The sequence below is a fragment of the Crinia signifera genome, chromosome 19 (genome assembly GCF_055691185.1).
Source record: "Crinia signifera chromosome 19, ASM5569118v1, whole genome shotgun sequence".
Classification (NCBI taxonomy): Eukaryota; Metazoa; Chordata; class Amphibia; order Anura; family Myobatrachidae; genus Crinia; species Crinia signifera.
The window spans coordinates 10,223,035-10,241,373 of NC_139226.1; the positions used below are offsets into that span (position 1 = coordinate 10,223,035).

Below are 18,339 nucleotides of genomic sequence, written 5' to 3' on the forward strand. Positions count from 1 at the left end.
TTACTTGGGTCTACATTGTAGACACACGGGAAGTAGCTAATGCACAGCTGTCTCCCTTCCCTACTGTATTTTTCTTGGGCTGCCTCCACTGATTAACAACTATGGGTGCAGTTTCGTGGGGAAACAGTGACATGGCCTTGTCTCTCCTGCTAGGTCATGGAGCTTATGTGTTCCTATCTTTCCATTGTGTGATAAGGCATCTTGTTCTGAACTGGTTGAGTCATTTGCAAAGTCAATAGAACGCAGGTGGGTGTTAGAGGAACAGTTAAGCATCACTTCAGTTCATGGTAGAGATTAACCAAGGATCAGGAGACAAGAGCAATCATCCATGTAACAGACTGGAGTAACCAGTCAGCGTTAGCTGCAGGCATCAGGAACCGGCAATAACACCCATTATTTATTTGGGTATGGATCATTGGGTCACCAGCAAGTAGGTTGACAAGCATAAGTTCGACATGCAGAAAGGTCAACATGTTTGACGGTCAACATGGGTTAGGTCGATCGTGAAAAGGTTGACATTGGGTTTTTCACTTTTTTTCACAGTTTTTTACCCAAATGTCGAGACAGTCAACTTACTTACATGCTTTGGGCATGGTGCCTAGCTCCGCTCCGCACACTATTTTATTCACCCACCATGCCCTAGTGCAGAGATGGGGAACCTCCGGCCCTCCAGCTGTTGTTGAACTACACATCCCAGCATGCCCTTCAACAGTTTTAGCATGGCTAAATTACAAAACTGTATCAGGGCATCCTGGGATGTGTAGTTCAACAACAGCTGGAGGGCCGAAGGTTCCACATCCCTGCCCTAGTGGGTGGTACGGTATAAAATACCACCTGTCGGCACACGTCGGCTCAAAAAACTGTAAAAAAGACATGTCAACCAGGGCCGGCGCCACCACTAGGCAAATCTAGGCATTTGCCTAGGGCGCCGGCCACTGGAGGGCGGCATTTTGCCCCCGTGCCGCGGGGTACCTGTCCTGCGGCGCTGTGTATTTAAAGCTGGCGGCGGAGGCAGCGGGGGTCCCTGCAGTCAATAAGAAATAACGAGCGCTATCCGCCGGGCTATGCGGAAGCGCTTCTGTTGTGAAAACACTGTCCGCACGCTGATTGGCTGAGATTCAGCCAATCAGCGTGCGCCGTGCGGCCAGTGTTTTCACAACAGAAGCGCTTCCGCATTGCCTGGCGGATAGCGCTCGTTGACTGCAGGGACCCCTCTCTGCCGCACCCACCCCGACTCGCCTGGGGCGCTCCGGTGCCTTGCACCGGCCCTGATGTCAACCTTTTGACTGTCGACCTTCCCCATGTTGGCCTAATGACCCTGTCAACCTAATGACCCTGTCGGCCTAATCCATGTCGACCTTAAGTCATGTCGGTGTTCCTGCATGTCGACGTAGTGGTGTTGACCTAATGCTTGTCGACCTAGTTGCTGGTGAATCAATGACTCTGTCCCATTTATTTGTGTATTATGGTGAGTGCTGAGCCCCCTGGTTCTTTATTTATGTGAGCATGTGCTCACAGGCCACTGCACCCCAACCTGGGAATGGCAAGGGCAGGTGTGCACCCCATCCCTAAGAATGGTGAGTGTGATAAATTCAGGGGCGGATTGGGACTGCATTCCGGCCAGGGAAAAAAAGCTCAGCAGCCAGCGGGGGGGGGGGGGGGGGGGGGGGGGGGGGGTGTCGGCTAGAGCCATATGTAATGTGGGGATGCAGGGGGGAGGGCGCTGATGTAATGCCGAGGGGAGCGGGGCGGCGGCAGTGTTTGTAATGTGGGGCGGGGGCTCATCTGCTCCTTTCTGCTGCCTCCAGACGGGGGTACGGGAGCTGCGATCCAGCTGTCACCACACATGAAGGCCAATGGGAGGTGCTGTGCACTATCGCACATGCGCAGCATCCCTCCCATGGCCATTTTGGATGTGGGCAAAGTGCCAAGACGGTCCAAAAGGGAGCGCGGCCGGCCCGTATTTACAGAGTTTTGGGCCGGCCTACCAGGAAATGGCACAGTTTCCTGGTGGGCCAATCATCCCCTGGGTAGAATCCTGTATATGTATATTTGGGTTTCTTTTATAATGAACCATTTTGTGATCACAGCTTTCTCATGCACCCCAGGTAAGCTCATTCGTCCTAAACCTGTGACAGCTGCTCCCTTAGTGCTAATTCAGGAGCTGAGCTGTGTTTCTGAGCTATAGACCAGCAAGCACATATTCTGTGTGACTATGATGGCACAGCAGTTGCCATGTTCTTAAGAGTCCAGGTATTAAAGTAGCATCTGCAGTGAAATGTGTTCCTTGGCGATGGGCTGCAGCTTAAATGCATTGATCAATCCATTAACGAAAACCCCATTATTTATATAATTATTTGTATATTAAGGTGAGTTAGTTTACTATAGTGAATGCTGAGCCCTGTGTTTTTTTTATTTATTTAAGCAATTTGGTCACAGGCCACTACAGTCCAACCTGGAATTGGTGAGTCATACCCCTCTTCCACTTACAAGCTGGGTGGCACCTGGGGTTTTTGTACCCTGCTTGCAAAGCCATTGCCACTGGTGCCCCGACACGGCTTAAAGCTGGGAGAGTGACGTCATCTCCCAGCGGCGGCTTCTTTATTGTAGTGAACGGGACCCAGGTTGCATCTACCCACATTACACTTTTCCACTGCCCCTGGACACGGGAGCATGTCGGGTCCAACCAAGGTAACAATCTTTGTTGGAGTCATTTTGCATTTTTCGCTAGCAAAAAATCTGGGTCGATGAGCATCCCCGCGGATCGTATCAGGTATACAGTATACTGTATGAACTAGTTAAATACCCGTTCTCCGCTACAGAATTACAAGTATTTCAAGGCGTGTAACTTTACTTTTGAAGGACTTCCTGTTAAACGACATTTATAGTCTTTCCTTCAGGCTAAGCACCGAACAATCCTCCAATTTAACAAGGAAACAAAAATTGTCAGTAAATACTCAGTAAAAAAATGTTTTGTGATAAGTCAGCGAGTCAACGAGCCGGTCCCTGGCTTTTATAGATGTAAATATAGAAGCATCAACAAGATTTAACTTTCTCCCGTGTTTAGTAAATGAATAATTGTCTGTAACCGCTTTGAGGTTTCCTCTTGGCTCAGCGAACCTGATGCTCCCATCATTTTTTTTAAATAGAAAAACATATAGGGCGAAATGTAATAGGGTGCGTTTTTTTAGGACTGAGCTATGCGTCTCCATGGAGACGCATACTGTAGCTCAGCCAATCACGCTCTCAGCCTCTGTAGCACTCGGACAGCGCTACAGAGGCTGTTAGAAGCAACGGAGACAGCCGCTTCTCCCCGCTGCCTGTCAGTGCGGGGGGAGCCGGCTGTGAAGCAGCCAGACCAGCGCTGGATCCAGGAATGGTAAGTATGCTGGTGTAAAATTGAGGTGTGTGTGTGTAATAAACTTGTACTTCTCTGTGTGTGTGTTTTTTATAAACATTCTTTTTACAGGTGGACTACAAGTCCCAGCGGGCCCATTAATGCCCTGCATGCTGGGACTTGTGGTTCTCCAAGTCCCAGCATGCGGGGGAGGTCTGCTGGCACTTGTAGTTCGCCGGTAAAAAGCAATGTAATGATATGTATGATGGATTTAACCCTATCAGGCCGGCGTCCACTGGCCACGGACGCCGGTGACAGCCCCGGGCTTCAGCCCTGGACGGGTGAAGCCTGGGGGGGGGGGACCCCTTTATTGGGGGGGTCCCCACTCCTCCAGGTACCCCGTCCAAGGCTGACCAGCCACGGTGCTCATGTTTTGGCCGGGGGACCTTGTATAAAAAGTGTCCCCCGGCTGTGGCATGACACCGCGGGCTGTTGGAGCCCGGTGCTGGTTTCAAAATACGGGGGACCCCCAGATTTTTTGTCCCCCGTATTTTTGGAACCAGGACCGGTCCAAGAGTCCGGGGCTGGTTTCAGAAATACGGGGGACCCCTATGCTTTTTGTCCCCCCGTATTTTTGGAACCAGGTCCGGCTCAATGAGCCCGGGGCTGGTTATGCTTAGGAGGGGGGACCCCACGCCATTTTTTTTTTTACTTTTTTTTTTTAGCACAAAATCGCATTTATGAAAATGCGCACATTTTCATGACTGAAAATGCGCACATTTTCATGACTAAAAATCGCGGCAAATCGCGGCAAATCGCATTTTTTGCCGCTAATTCGCATCTCATTACATATGCGAATTCGCGGCAAAAAACGCGATTTTTAAAGGTGCGATTTGGTGCGATTTTTTTTTAGTCTAAAAAAACGCACCCTATTACATTTCGCCCATAAGATTCAATTGTTTCAAAGTTTTTTTTTTTTTTATTGTTAGAGCTGTTAAAATAATTACTCAGTTTTTAATGAATGCAAATGACATAAGACAGGGAGTTTATATGCTGATTTTTATTATTCAGCTCTTCCAATTAAAGCAGAAAATACTGGGAGTGTAGACAATTAACGATTTATTAAGCCATTTATTATTAAATAGTCTTTAAAAAGTAATAATGAATCAATTATATCAGGAAAGACATATAAACCTAAAGCATAAATACAAAGATAAATAAACAATGGTTCGATATCACAGGATACACTAAAACCTAAATATAGTGATACGGGTCTTCATTCATATTTGTAGGTAGAGACAATAAAGTTGAGACAATAAACATTGCTGCAGAAAGACTGGATACATGGATGAAGAGAATCCGGACAATGGGGGTTATTTTGGTTCACTCTTTGTGACAAATTCCTTCTTAGATGGACAAAACCATGTGCAATGCAGGTGGGGCAGATGCAACACGTGCAGAGAGAATTAGATTTGGGTGAGTTATTTTGTTTCTGTGCAGGGAAAATACTGGCTACGCTTTTATTACACTGCAATATAGATCTCACTTTGAAGTTAAACCCCATCCAAATCTAATTCACTCTGCACAAGTAACATCTGCCCCACCTGCAGTGCACATGGTTTTGTCCATCTAAGAAGGAATTTGTCAGAAAGAGTGAACCAAAATAACCCCAAATATGCAGGAAGATGATGGTACTGGTAATGAAAGGAGGAGCCAAAGAAAGAGAGGGTTCAAGAATGCCCCACGGCTGGATTGCTGGAGACTACTGGGTAGTAGAACATGATGGGGTAATTGAGGAGGTCAGAGGTCAGGCTGAAGATCCGGCTAAGATTCCCAGGGAGCAGCAACTGAGGCAGGTTCAGCAGAGGAACAATAGATAAAAACAGGAATAGTCTCAAAGCGCTGAAAGTAATGTCCCAATGGAATAATCTTGATCCACGTAATCTCCAACTTTTTCTCCGGTTCAAGAGTTTGAATATGTGGAGAAAAGGAAAATAAACAATAGTGTAATACTGTAGGGATATAAGAAAGTCCTCCTTTTTTGGATTGCAGGGAAAATATGGAAAAAGGTGCTCCCAAGGTTCCCAAACGATCCAGGAATATTATAGGATCACGGCACTCGTGCAGGCATATGGAAATGCTTACATGTAGACTCCTTTAAAGGTATCTTTCAATGGAACATCTCACCACTTCAATCCGATAAAAATGGTTTTATTAAAACAAAAACAGTGTAGGACCAAAAACCTAACAGCGTCTGTACCGTACTAGATATGATTAGTAATGGCAACACGATACTGAGAAGAAAATGATCCAAACATCGCTGTATTACATTTTATTAACACAGCGGTGTTTGGATCATTTTCTTCTCAGTATCGTGTTGCCATTACTACACTGTTTTTGTTTTAATAAAACCATTTTTATCGGATTGAAGTGGTGAGACATCAGTTGGCTTGTGGTAGGGATAGAACGATTTCCACAGAGGGTGGATGACTTTCCATAGCAGGACGATACCAGCAGATGAGCGGCGGGGGTCAGCAATGATGTTGACTTTTGAGCTGAAAGCAGCTCAAATGGGAAAACTGAGCTGATTACAGCTCAAAATCGCCCAGTGTGTACGGGCCTTTACCGCAGCACTAGTTTCATTTTCCTGATACAGGAGCTGATATACTGCCGGGCTTGTCTGTACATGCAAAGCAACATTGCAGATTACCAACACAAAGACACCACGCTTCACCCGAACACATGGCTGGTTTATTGTGCAGGACATCTCTGACTTTTTTACGGTGTATTCTTTAGGCAGCTTTGAATTCCAACCAAAACCACAATTACAACTGATTTATTAAGCTCAATTTAGATTCATTGATCCATTAAATCAGCAACATAATCTTCCAGAAAGAAACTCGCTTTTGTTAAAGCTGGGTATGCACTATGCAATTATCTGGCAGACTGTCTGTCCAATCTGGACAATTGGAGTAAAACACCTAGTAATGTATAGGAGCCAATGACAACTAACCATATCCTCCCAAACACTGTAAACTGACAGAAATGGACAAACAAATTACATTAATTTTACCCATTTATCAGTCAAATTTTGACCACTTTCCGGCTTATGGGAGCAAAACGTTGGCCCCTCTCAGCTCTGGGCCCCATAGCAGCTGCACTCCCTGCACCTATGGTAGCTAGACCCCTGTATATAACACATGTAACTGTGACAGGGAAGGTGGCCCCTCTCAGCTCTGGGCCCCATAGCAGCTGCACTCCCTGCACCTATGGTAGCTATACCCTGTATATAACACATGTAACTGTGACAGGGAAGATGGCCCCTCTCAGCTCTGGGCCCCATAGCAGCTGCACTCCCTGCACCTATGGTAGCTATACTCTGTATATAACACATGTAACTGTGACAGGGAAGGTGGCCCCTCTCAGCTCTGGGCCCCATAGCAGCTGCACTCCCTGCACCTATGGTAGCTACACCCTGTATATAACGCATGTAACTGTGACAGGGAAGGTGGCCCCTCTCAGCTCTGGGCCCCATAGAAGCTACACTCCCTGCAGCTATGGTAGCTACACCCCTGTATATAACACATGTAACTGTGACAGGGAAGGTGGCCTCTCTCAGCTCTGGGCCCCATAGCAGCTGCACTCCCTGCAGCTATGGTAGCTACACCCCTGTATATAACACATGTAACTGTGACAGGGAAGGTGGCCCCTCTCAGCTCTGGCCCCATAGCAGCTGCACCCCCTGCACCTATGGTAGCTACACCCTGTATATAACACATGTAACTGTGACAGCGAAGGTGGCCCCTCTCAGCTCTGGGCCCATAGCAGCTGCACTCCCTGCAACTATGGTAGCTACACCCTGTATATAACACATGTAACTGTGACAGGGAAGGTGGCCCCTCTCAGCTCTGGCCCCATAGCAGCTGCACTCCCTGCACCTATGGTAGCTACACCCCTGTATATAACACATGTAACTGTGACAGGGAAGGTGGCCTCTCTCAGCTCTGGGCCCCATAGCAGCTGCACTCCCTGCAGCTATGGTAGCTACACCCCTGTATATAACACATGTAACTGTGACAGGGAAGGTGGCCCCTCTCAGCTCTGGCCCCATAGCAGCTGCACCCCCTGCACCTATGGTAGCTACACCCTGTATATAACACATGTAACTGTGACAGCGAAGGTGGCCCCTCTCAGCTCTGGGCCCATAGCAGCTGCACTCCCTGCAACTATGGTAGCTACACCCTGTATATAACACATGTAACTGTGACAGGGAAGGTGGCCCCTCTCAGCTCTGGCCCCATAGCAGCTGCACTCCCTGCACCTATGGCAGCTACACCCCTGTATATAACACATGTAACTGTGACAGGGGAGGTGGCCCCTCTCAGCTCTGGGCCCAATAGCAGCTGCACTCCCTGCAGCTATGGTAGCTACACCCCTGTATATAACACATGTAACTGTGACAGGGAAGGTGGCCCCTCTCAGCTCTGGACCCCATAGCAGCTGGACTCCCTGCTCCTATGGTAGCTACACCCCTGTATATAACACATGTAACTGTGACAGGGAAGGTGCCCCCTCTCAGCTTTGGGCCCCATAGCAGCTGCACTCCCTGCACCTATGGTAGCTACACCCCTGTATATAACACATGTAACTGTGACAGGGAAGGTGGCCCCTCTCAGCTCTGGGCCCATAGCAGCTGCACTCCCTGCAACTATGGTAGCTACACCCTGTATATAACACATGTAACTGTGACAGGGAAGGTGGCCCCTCTCAGCTCTGGCCCCATAGCAGCTGCACTCCCTGCACCTATGGTAGCTACACCCCTGTATATAACACATGTAACTGTGACAGGGAAGGTGGCCCCTCTCAGCTCTGGCCCCATAGCAGCTGCACTCCCTGCACCTATGGTAGCTGCACCCTGTATATAACACATGTAACTGTGACAGGGAAGGTGGCCCCTCTGAGCTCTGGGCCCCATAGCAGCTGCACTCCCTGCACCTATGGTAGCTGCACCCTGTATATAACACATGTAACTGTGACAGGGAAGGTGGCCCCTCTCAGCTCTGGGCCCCATAGCAGCTACACTCCCTGCACCTATGGTAGCTACACCCTGTATATAACACATGTAACTGTGACAGGGAAGGTGGCCCCTCTCAGCTCTGGGTCCCATAGCAGCTACATCTCCAGCACCTATGGTATCTACACCAGTGGCATAGCTTGGTTTGGGGTGCCCCCCCCGCCGTTAATGGGGGGGCGCCTCCCCCCCTCCCAAACCCCCCCCGGCCGCCCGTGCCCCCCCCCCCCCATTGCCGCTGGCTTACCTGTCTGTGCGTCCCGGCTCCCCTCCTGGGTTCAATTAATTCTATGCAGACGGACCGGAGACAGTTTCAGAGAACTGTCTGCTTTATGGGGCGGTCATTTTATCGTGGTCCGTCTCCATAGAATTGGTTGAAGCCAGGAGGGGAGCCGGGATGCGCAGACAGGTAAGCCTTCGGGGGATGGGGGGCGGGGGCATTACTATAGCACCGCAGCCCCCCCCACATGCACAGCGCCCCCCCCCCGCGCGACCACGGGGGCTGCGGTGCTATAGTTACGCCACTGATCTACACCCCTGTATATAACCCTTGTAACTGACAGGGAAGGTGGCCCCTCTCAGCTGTGGGCCCCATAGCAGCTGCACTCCCTGCACCTATGGTAGAGAGAGCGAAATAGAGATGGGGCAACAGAGGAGGCATCAGAAATGATACTCAATCAGGGATTTATAGCCACCGTAGAGGAATTACATCCACAACACTATGAATACTGCAGCTCTGCCCTAAATGAGTGCAGTTATATCCCATCCCATACATACTGTATGTTCCATTATCCTGCCCAAGTCTATGGTGCGGTTTCTGAGCTGCATTGCTGTTACTAATCCAGTATATCACCATGCACGCACTTTTAAATAACTTTATTAACACCCTGATATTGAATTTTCTGTTCTTTGCCAATGACTCCCACTTGTTTGTATCCGCTTATGGCTTATCTGATACATTTTTGGAAAACCGGTTCTCCCAGTTGCAACATATGTTGGCATGTTACTATATTTGTCAAAGTTTAGGGAGTACAGTAATGTGGAATAAGAACACAGTACAGTATGTTGCAATCCGTTTACACTCATTCTATTTATTTTGGAATGGGATAATTTGGTCTACAGCAAGTTCGTTGAAAATCTTTCGGTCGACACCATTAGGTCGACATGGTTTTAGGTCGACATGGTTTTAGGTCGACATTGGTCAATGTTGACATGGGTCAAGGTCGACATGGGTCAAGGTCAACATGTCTTTAGGTCGACAGGTCATTAGGTCGACATAAGCATTAGGTAGAACCGTGCCAACCTATCCCAATGTCGACCTAATGGTGTCGACCCAACGGTTGTCGACCAACTTGCTGTAGACCAACAGCACCATTAACATGGATTGTCGACCAACTTGCTGTAGACCAACAGCTACTGCACCATTAACATGGGAACGCCCAAGAAACACTGGGTGTTCCCATGGGCTGTGCCCCCTGCCACTGCCCCCCCGACCCCCCTCCCCACTCTGCTTGGCGAGAGCAGGACAGTGAATATGCAGTTCGCCATGCCCACTTGCACCAAGCATCTGCACATGTGTATAACTGCGCATGGGCAGACACTAAAAGTCAGTCCCCCGTGCAAATGTTCGGGGGACCGATTAAACCAGAATAACCTGTGTGCCCAGGTCCACAACTGAGTGCCTTATACCAGTTGCACCTCACAACATGTGATACTACTAAGTCAGGTCAAGGGGGTAGGGTTATTGGGACCAAAAATTAGGGGGACAGTGCAAGAGGAACTACAGCAGGAATGGTGCCTGCTCGGAGCCTCGTAAGGATGCTCCTGGAATCTCTGCCACAGTCAACAAGCTCCTGGGTGCCAATGCTTAGGCCTTGTGCCCTGTGTTGTGCTGAACAGATTACTTATCAATGTCAGTGGAGTATTCGCAAACAGACAATCATAAACAATTTCCAGATCAGATAATCATCATCCTCCTTTTTGTCTTTTGATCTCCCACCAATGACCTATCTGATCCAGGGTTATTTCTGCTTTTTTTCCAGGTCTGTGTGCATACAGAATTGTGTGAACCTGCCCTTACTGTACTTTTGCTTATAAAAGGATACCCCAGTGCCTCCCACAGCTGCCCATTTGTTGGGCCAACAAACCAAGTATCTCTGTGCCATGTGCATTCATACAGTTTTGAGCATGTTTAGAGTGAATTTGTACCATTTGCACTCCAAAAACAGCCAGAGAACCCATTGTGATTCAGCCCCATTATGTATAAATAATATGTTTTGTAAAAATAAAATGAAAGATAAGATAAACACAGGGAATATCCATGTAATAAACCACAAGCTAACTTCTTAATTATTATATGACTCCTAGGACTTCTGCTTATAACAATCACACATGGTTCCCATAGAGTACGATACATTCACCGGTACTCAGGATGTCGCCAGGTCTTAAACTCTGGACAGTAGCAACCAGCATAAACAACAGGGGATCACAAGTGATATCCTAAAGCAGGTAACAACAAAATATCTAAAACACAGATGTGTAGAACTAGCTCAGAATAACAACAATAAATGGTTAGAGCAACAATGCCGAATTAAGCTGGTTTCTGATATTGAACCAGAACAAAACACTGAGGACTGAAGGAATTACACATGAAAAAAGTCGACATGCATTCGGTCGACATGGTCAGATGGTCAACAAAAGCAAAAGGTCGACATGAAATAGGTCAACGTGAGTTTTTTAATGTTTTTTTGTGTGTCTATGTTGATGCGATTGGATTCATGGAAATGATGCAACTGATATACTGTAATATTTATGAGCCCTGCTCTGTTCTGACTCATTGCAATTTGCATATGAAGCCTGGTTCAGGCTTGATCGCTTCTGATGGTGGGGGTCTGTGCATGCGTTCGCATGGCAGGGGAGGTGGCAGACAGGGGAACAGTATACAAAAAAACAATATTCAATCCAATATATTGTGCGCTATCACAGCATCCTGGGGTTCCACTCCTAAAATGAATCACCACTTCAAAAATCCCATACAATGCCACCAAAACAATAGACGGCTCAGGGAGCCATCTATTGTTTCGGGGGTGCAGGGGATGCCCAGCGTTTTACGGTTGTGTCCCCATGAAAACACTTGGCGTTCCTCTGGGAATGCAGGTGAGTTGATGCTTGCTTGGGGTGGACGATGTAAGCTCCAGTTCCATCTATGGCGATCAGCGGCAGAAAGAGCTGAATCAAGCCCATAGTAGCACACAACAGATTCTCCTAACGTACATAGGTTAATATACCTTTAAAAAAGTTGTCCTGAAACAGCTGACCTGTGTGACCGTGAAACGCGTTAGTGGCTGAGAATCTGCCTGCCTACAACTGCCACTTTTGTACTTTGCACTTTATTGGAGATTGTGCCAACTGATGTGGCATGAATTGCCTTTCCTCCATCTTGCTCACACCTAAACGGCGGTATATATAGAAGCGGATCCTACCTTCCTTCTATACGAATGCAATTGGCAATCCTTTGGCAGTATTAATATTGTTTTTACTGTTTACTGTGTTTTATATATGCAAGTTTATGTGCACTATTAAATGTTTATTTTTAATTTCCAAACTCCTCATTGGTTGAGCGCTACATTTTTCTCCTCGTTTCCTTGTTAAATTAGGGATCTACTCAATCCCTTTAGTAGCCGCTTGTCAAGCCACCCCCTGTCAGCACCCAGTTGGCTACATTGGTACCGTCTGATTTTTACTTGTCAAATAAGTACCTGAAGCTTTTTCTCTGATACTCTACGAATTTCCAGGTTACACCTCACCACTGACAATGGTACATTATGTGCAGATGATACAGTTTAGAGTCTCACCGTACTTCTGATAGCGTAGGCATTGAAAATACGGCTTGTCAGGATTAATATACCCCATTGTTTATACAGTATATCCAAAACCTTTTTGTATTAGTAAGACATCTGGGCTTTGTTCCAGCATTGTCAGCTGAATTGTATGCTTTGTAATTGTGCGGGTAACACAAAACTCCTACAAGATATTTACCTACACTCATCCGCTGCCCACATAAACAGTTATACATGTACGGAGGATAATACATAACCGGGATTACAAGGAAGAACACCGGCCTATGGTTTACTGAATTATCCTTTGTTGGATTGCAAGAAATGTAAGAACTATTTCATGAAATTAGCCCGACATTGTATCGGCAAAAATTAACCCTTCAAGGTCGAACGTCTAGTTAGGCTCAACAGCAATAGCGCTAGTAGCAGATCCAGTGGTGAGCCACTTTCAAATAAGAAAATGAACATTCAATGTAGTCCGTTTTTGAATAAACAAAAAATACAATTAATCTAAACATTTAAACCAGACTGTTTGAATTGCAAAAAAAAAGGGTCTATGCTAGTGGATGAAGCATGGCCCTCACCCCCAGTCCATCGCTGCAGAGTGTCTACTCCAGACACCCCCAGGTCAATTCAATTCTTGTTTCGGTACTTGTGGATTATCACGGCTCCCATCCCATGCCATCGCATGCCATATATAGTGGCATGCGATGGCATGCGATGGCATGCGATGCGATGCGATTTTTACAGATTTTTGCAGTTTTTTGTCAAAATCGTATGCAATCGCATCGCATGCGATTTTGCACTGAAAAGCATCCAAATGCATTGGAATTTGTATTAAACATGTTCAATGGCCCCCAAATGGCATTTTTGAGGCTGTACCACCCCCACTATCAACGCAAACCCGAAGCGTGGTGAGCGGCGGCGGTACGCGTCCTACGACCTTTTCATACCCCCACTATCCACGTCGGCGTGGAGTTGAGAACAGAAAGTGTGGCAAGCGCAGCGAGCCACCGAGCCCGAAGCGTGGCGAGCGCAGCGCGCCCCGCGAGGGGACGCGGACACCTGTGAAGCCCGTGAGGGGACGCGGATACCTGTGAAGGTGTCCGCTGCGCTCGCCACGCTTCGGGCTCGGTGGCTTGCTGCGCTCGCCACACTTTCTATTCTCAACTCCGCGCCACATAGTGGGGGTATGAAAAGGTCGTAGGACGCATAGGACGCGTGGGGGTATGAGTGGGGGTATGAAAAGGTCGTAGGACGCGTACCAACGCCCCTCGCGGGCTCGCTACGCTCGCCACGCTTCGGGTTCGCGTTGATAGTGGGGGTGGTACAGCCTCAAAAATGCCATTTGGGGGCCATTGAACATGTTTCATACTAATTCCAATGCATTTGGATGCTTTTCAGTGAAAAATCGTATGCGATCGCATGCGATCAAATCGTATGCGATCGCATGCGATCAAATCGTATGCGATCGCATGCGATCAAATCGTATGCGATCGCATGCGATGCGATTTTTACGCATACGATGGCCATTGTGGGAGCCGTGATAATCCACAAGTACCCTTGTTTCTTGCAAACTATTATTATTTATTAACAGTTTTATTACATTTTCAAAAGTGACATACAAATGCCCATGTGTGATCCAGTGACCCCACAGAGCTGTCAATGGAGATCCAGCTGAGGTGTGTATCCGAAACCTGTTCCTTGAGCCTTACAGTTGCATGTACTCACCTTGTATGTACTGTATGAATGTTTTTGTTGTTATTATTATTAGTAGTAATATTACATTTTATTTATAAGGCACCACAAGTGGTTTCCATAGGGCACACATTAGTACAATACAGGGTGCACAGGACTAAACATTACAGTAACTGTAATACTACAACAGAGCACAGGTAACAGCAGCACAATGCTCAGTACATAAAACAGCTGGAATGTAGGGAAGAGAGGGTTCTGTGTACTACCAGGGGCAGCGCTGTACATAGGGCATACGTTAGTACAATACAGGGGACACAGAACATTACAGTGACTGAGACCCTACAACAGCACAGGTAACAGCAGCACAATGCTCAGTACACAATACAGCTGGGATGTAGGGGAGCAGAGGAGGTGTCCGTGTACTACCAGGGGCAGCGCTGTACATAGGGCACACATTAGTACAATACAGAGGACACAGAACATTACAGTGACTGAGACACTACAACAGCACAGGTAACAGCAGCACAATGCTCAGTACACTATACAGCTGGGATGTAGGGAAGCAGAGGAGGTGTCCGTGTACTACCAGGGGCAGCGCTGTACATAGGGCACACATTAGTACAATACAGGGGACACAGAACATTACAGTGACTGAGACACTACAACAGCACAGGTAACAGCAGCACAATGCTCAGTACACTATACAGCTGGGATGTAGGGAAGCAGAGGAGGTGTCCGTATACTACCAGGGGCAGCGCTGTACATAGGGCACACATTAGTACAATACAGGGGACACAGAACATTACAGTGACTGAGACACTACAACAGCACAGGTAACAGCAGCACAATGCTCAGTACACAATACAGCTGGAATGTAGGGAAGCAGAGGAGGTGTCCGTGTACTACCAGGGGCAGCGCTGTACATAGGGCACACATTAGTACAATACAGGGGACACAGAACATTACAGTGACTGAGACACTACAACAGCACAGGTAACAGCAGCACAATGCTCAGTACACAATACAGCTGGGATGTAGGGGAGCAGAGGAGGTGTCCGTGTACGACCAGGGGCAGCGCTGTACATAGGGCACACATTAGTACAATACAGGGGACACAGAACATTACAGTGACTGAGACACTACAACAGCACAGGTAACAGTAGCACAATGCTCAGTACATAATACAGCTGGAATGTAGGAAAGAGAGGAGGTGTCTGTGTACTACCAGGGGCAGCGCTGTACATAGGGCACACATTAGTACAATACAGGGGACACAGAACATTACAGTGACTGAGACACTACAACAGCACAGGTAACAGCAGCACAATGCTCAGTACACTATACAGCTGGGATGTAGGGAAGCAGAGGAGGTGTCCGTATACTACCAGGGGCAGCGCTGTACATAGGGCACACATTAGTACAATACAGGGGACACAGAACATTACAGTGACTGAGACACTACAACAGCACAGGTAACAGCAGCACAATGCTCAGTACACAATACAGCTGGAATGTAGGGAAGCAGAGGAGGTGTCCGTGTACTACCAGGGGCAGCGCTGTACATAGGGCACACATTAGTACAATACAGGGGACACAGAACATTACAGTGACTGAGACACTACAACAGCACAGGTAACAGCAGCACAATGCTCAGTACACAATACAGCTGGGATGTAGGGGAGCAGAGGAGGTGTCCGTGTACGACCAGGGGCAGCGCTGTACATAGGGCACACATTAGTACAATACAGGGGACACAGAACATTACAGTGACTGAGACACTACAACAGCACAGGTAACAGTAGCACAATGCTCAGTACATAATACAGCTGGAATGTAGGAAAGAGAGGAGGTGTCTGTGTACTACCAGGGGCAGCGCTGTACATAGGGCACACATTAGTACAATACAGGGGACACAGAACATTACAGTGACTGAGACACTACAACAGCACAGGTAACAGTAGCACAATGCTCAGTACATAATACAGCTGGAATGTAGGAAAGAGAGGAGGTGTCTGTGTACTACCAGGGGCAGCGCTGTACATAGGGCACACATTAGTACAATACAGGGGACACAGAACATTACAGTGACTGAGACACTACAACAGCACAGGTAACAGCAGCACAATGCTCAGTACACAATACAGCTGGGATGTAGGAAAGAGAGGAGGTGTCTGTGTACTACCAGGGGCAGCGCTGTACATAGGGCACACATTAGTACAATACAGGGGACACAGAACATTACAGTGACTGAGACACTACAACAAAGCACAGGTAACAGCAGCACAATGCTCAGTACACAATACAGCTGGGATGTAGGGAAGCAGAGGAGGTGTCCGTGTACTACCAGGGGCGGCGCTGTACATAGGGCACACATTAGTACAATACAGGGAACACAGAACATTACAGTGACTGAGACACTACAACAGCACAGGTAACAGCAGCACAATGCTCAGTACACAATACAGCTGGGATGTAGGGAAGCAGAGGAGGTGTCCGTGTACTACCAGGGGCAGCGCTGTACATAGGGCACACATTAGTACAATACAGGGGACACAGAACATTACAGTGACTGAGACACTACAACAGCACAGGTAACAGTAGCACAATGCTCAGTACATAATACAGCTGGAATGTAGGAAAGAGAGGAGGTGTCTGTGTACTACCAGGGGCAGCGCTGTACATAGGGCACACATTAGTACAATACAGGGGACACAGAACATTACAGTGACTGAGACACTACAACAGCACAGGTAACAGTAGCACAATGCTCAGTACATAATACAGCTGGAATGTAGGAAAGAGAGGAGGTGTCTGTGTACTACCAGGGGCAGCGCTGTACATAGGGCACACATTAGTACAATACAGGGGACACAGAACATTACAGTGACTGAGACACTACAACAGCACAGGTAACAGCAGCACAATGCTCAGTACACAATACAGCTGGGATGTAGGAAAGAGAGGAGGTGTCTGTGTACTACCAGGGGCAGCGCTGTACATAGGGCACACATTAGTACAATACAGGGGACACAGAACATTACAGTGACTGAGACACTACAACAGCACAGGTAACAGTAGCACAATGCTCAGTACATAATACAGCTGGAATGTAGGAAAGAGAGGAGGTGTCTGTGTACTACCAGGGGCAGCGCTGTACATAGGGCACACATTAGTACAATACAGGGGACACAGAACATTACAGTGACTGAGACACTACAACAGCACAGGTAACAGCAGCACAATGCTCAGTACACAATACAGCTGGGATGTAGGGAAGCAGAGGAGGTGTCCGTGTACTACCAGGGACAGCACTGTACATAGGGCACACATTAGTACAATACAGGGGACACAGAACATTACAGTGACTGAGACACTACAACAGCACAGGTAACAGCAGCACAATGCTCAGTACACAATACAGCTGGGATGTAGGGAAGCAGAGGAGGTGTCCGTGTACTACCAGGGGCAGCGCTGTACATAGGGCACACATTAGTACAATACAGGGGACACAGAACATTACAGTGACTGAGACACTACAGCAGCACAGGTAACAGCAGCACAATGCTCAGTACACAATACAGCTGGGATATAGGGAAGCAGAGGAGGTGTCCGTGTACTACCAGGGGCAGCGCTGTACATAGGGCACACATTAGTACAATACAGGGGACACAGAACATTACAGTGACTGAGACACTACAACAGCACAGGTAACAGCAGCACAATGCTCAGTACACAATACAGCTGGGATGTAGGGAAGCGGAGGAGGTGTCCGTGTACTACCAGGGGCAGTGCTGTACATAGGGCACAGATTAGTACAATACAGAGGACACCGAACATTACAGTGACTGAGACACTACAACAGCACAGGTAACAGCAGCACAATGCTCAGTACACAATACAGCTGGGATGTAGGGAAGCAGAGGAGGTGTCCGTGTACTACCAGGGGCAGCGCTGTACATAGGGCACACATTAGTACAATACAGGGGACACAGAACATTATAGTGACTGAGACACTACAGCAGCACAGGTAACAGCAGCACAATGCTCAGTACACAATACAGCTGGGATGTAGGGAAGCAGAGGAGGTGTCTGTGTACTACCAGGGGCAGCGCTGTACATAGGGCACACATTAGTACAATACAGGGGACACAGAACATTACAGTGACTGAGACACTACAACAGCACAGGTAACAGCAGCACAATGCTCAGTACACAATACAGCTGGGATGTAGGGAAGCGGAGGAGGTGTCCGTGTACTACCAGGGGCAGTGCTGTACATAGGGCACAGATTAGTACAATACAGAGGACACCGAACATTACAGTGACTGAGACACTACAACAGCACAGGTAACAGCAGCACAATGCTCAGTACACAATACAGCTGGGATGTAGGGAAG

The 18,339-nt window shown here is 47.8% G+C and overlaps 1 protein-coding gene across 1 annotated transcript in view; it reads left to right on the forward strand.

Moving 5' to 3' along the window:
• Positions 1–5,025: 5,025 nt before the first annotated feature.
• LOC146042446 (IgGFc-binding protein-like) overlaps positions 5,026–18,339 on the forward strand; it is a 110,024-nt gene continuing 96,710 nt past the window's right edge. The window contains exon 1 of the mRNA XM_083162437.1: positions 5,026–5,143. Coding sequence (XP_083018563.1) covers positions 5,026–5,143 — 118 coding nt within the window. The remainder of the gene's footprint in view (positions 5,144–18,339) is intronic.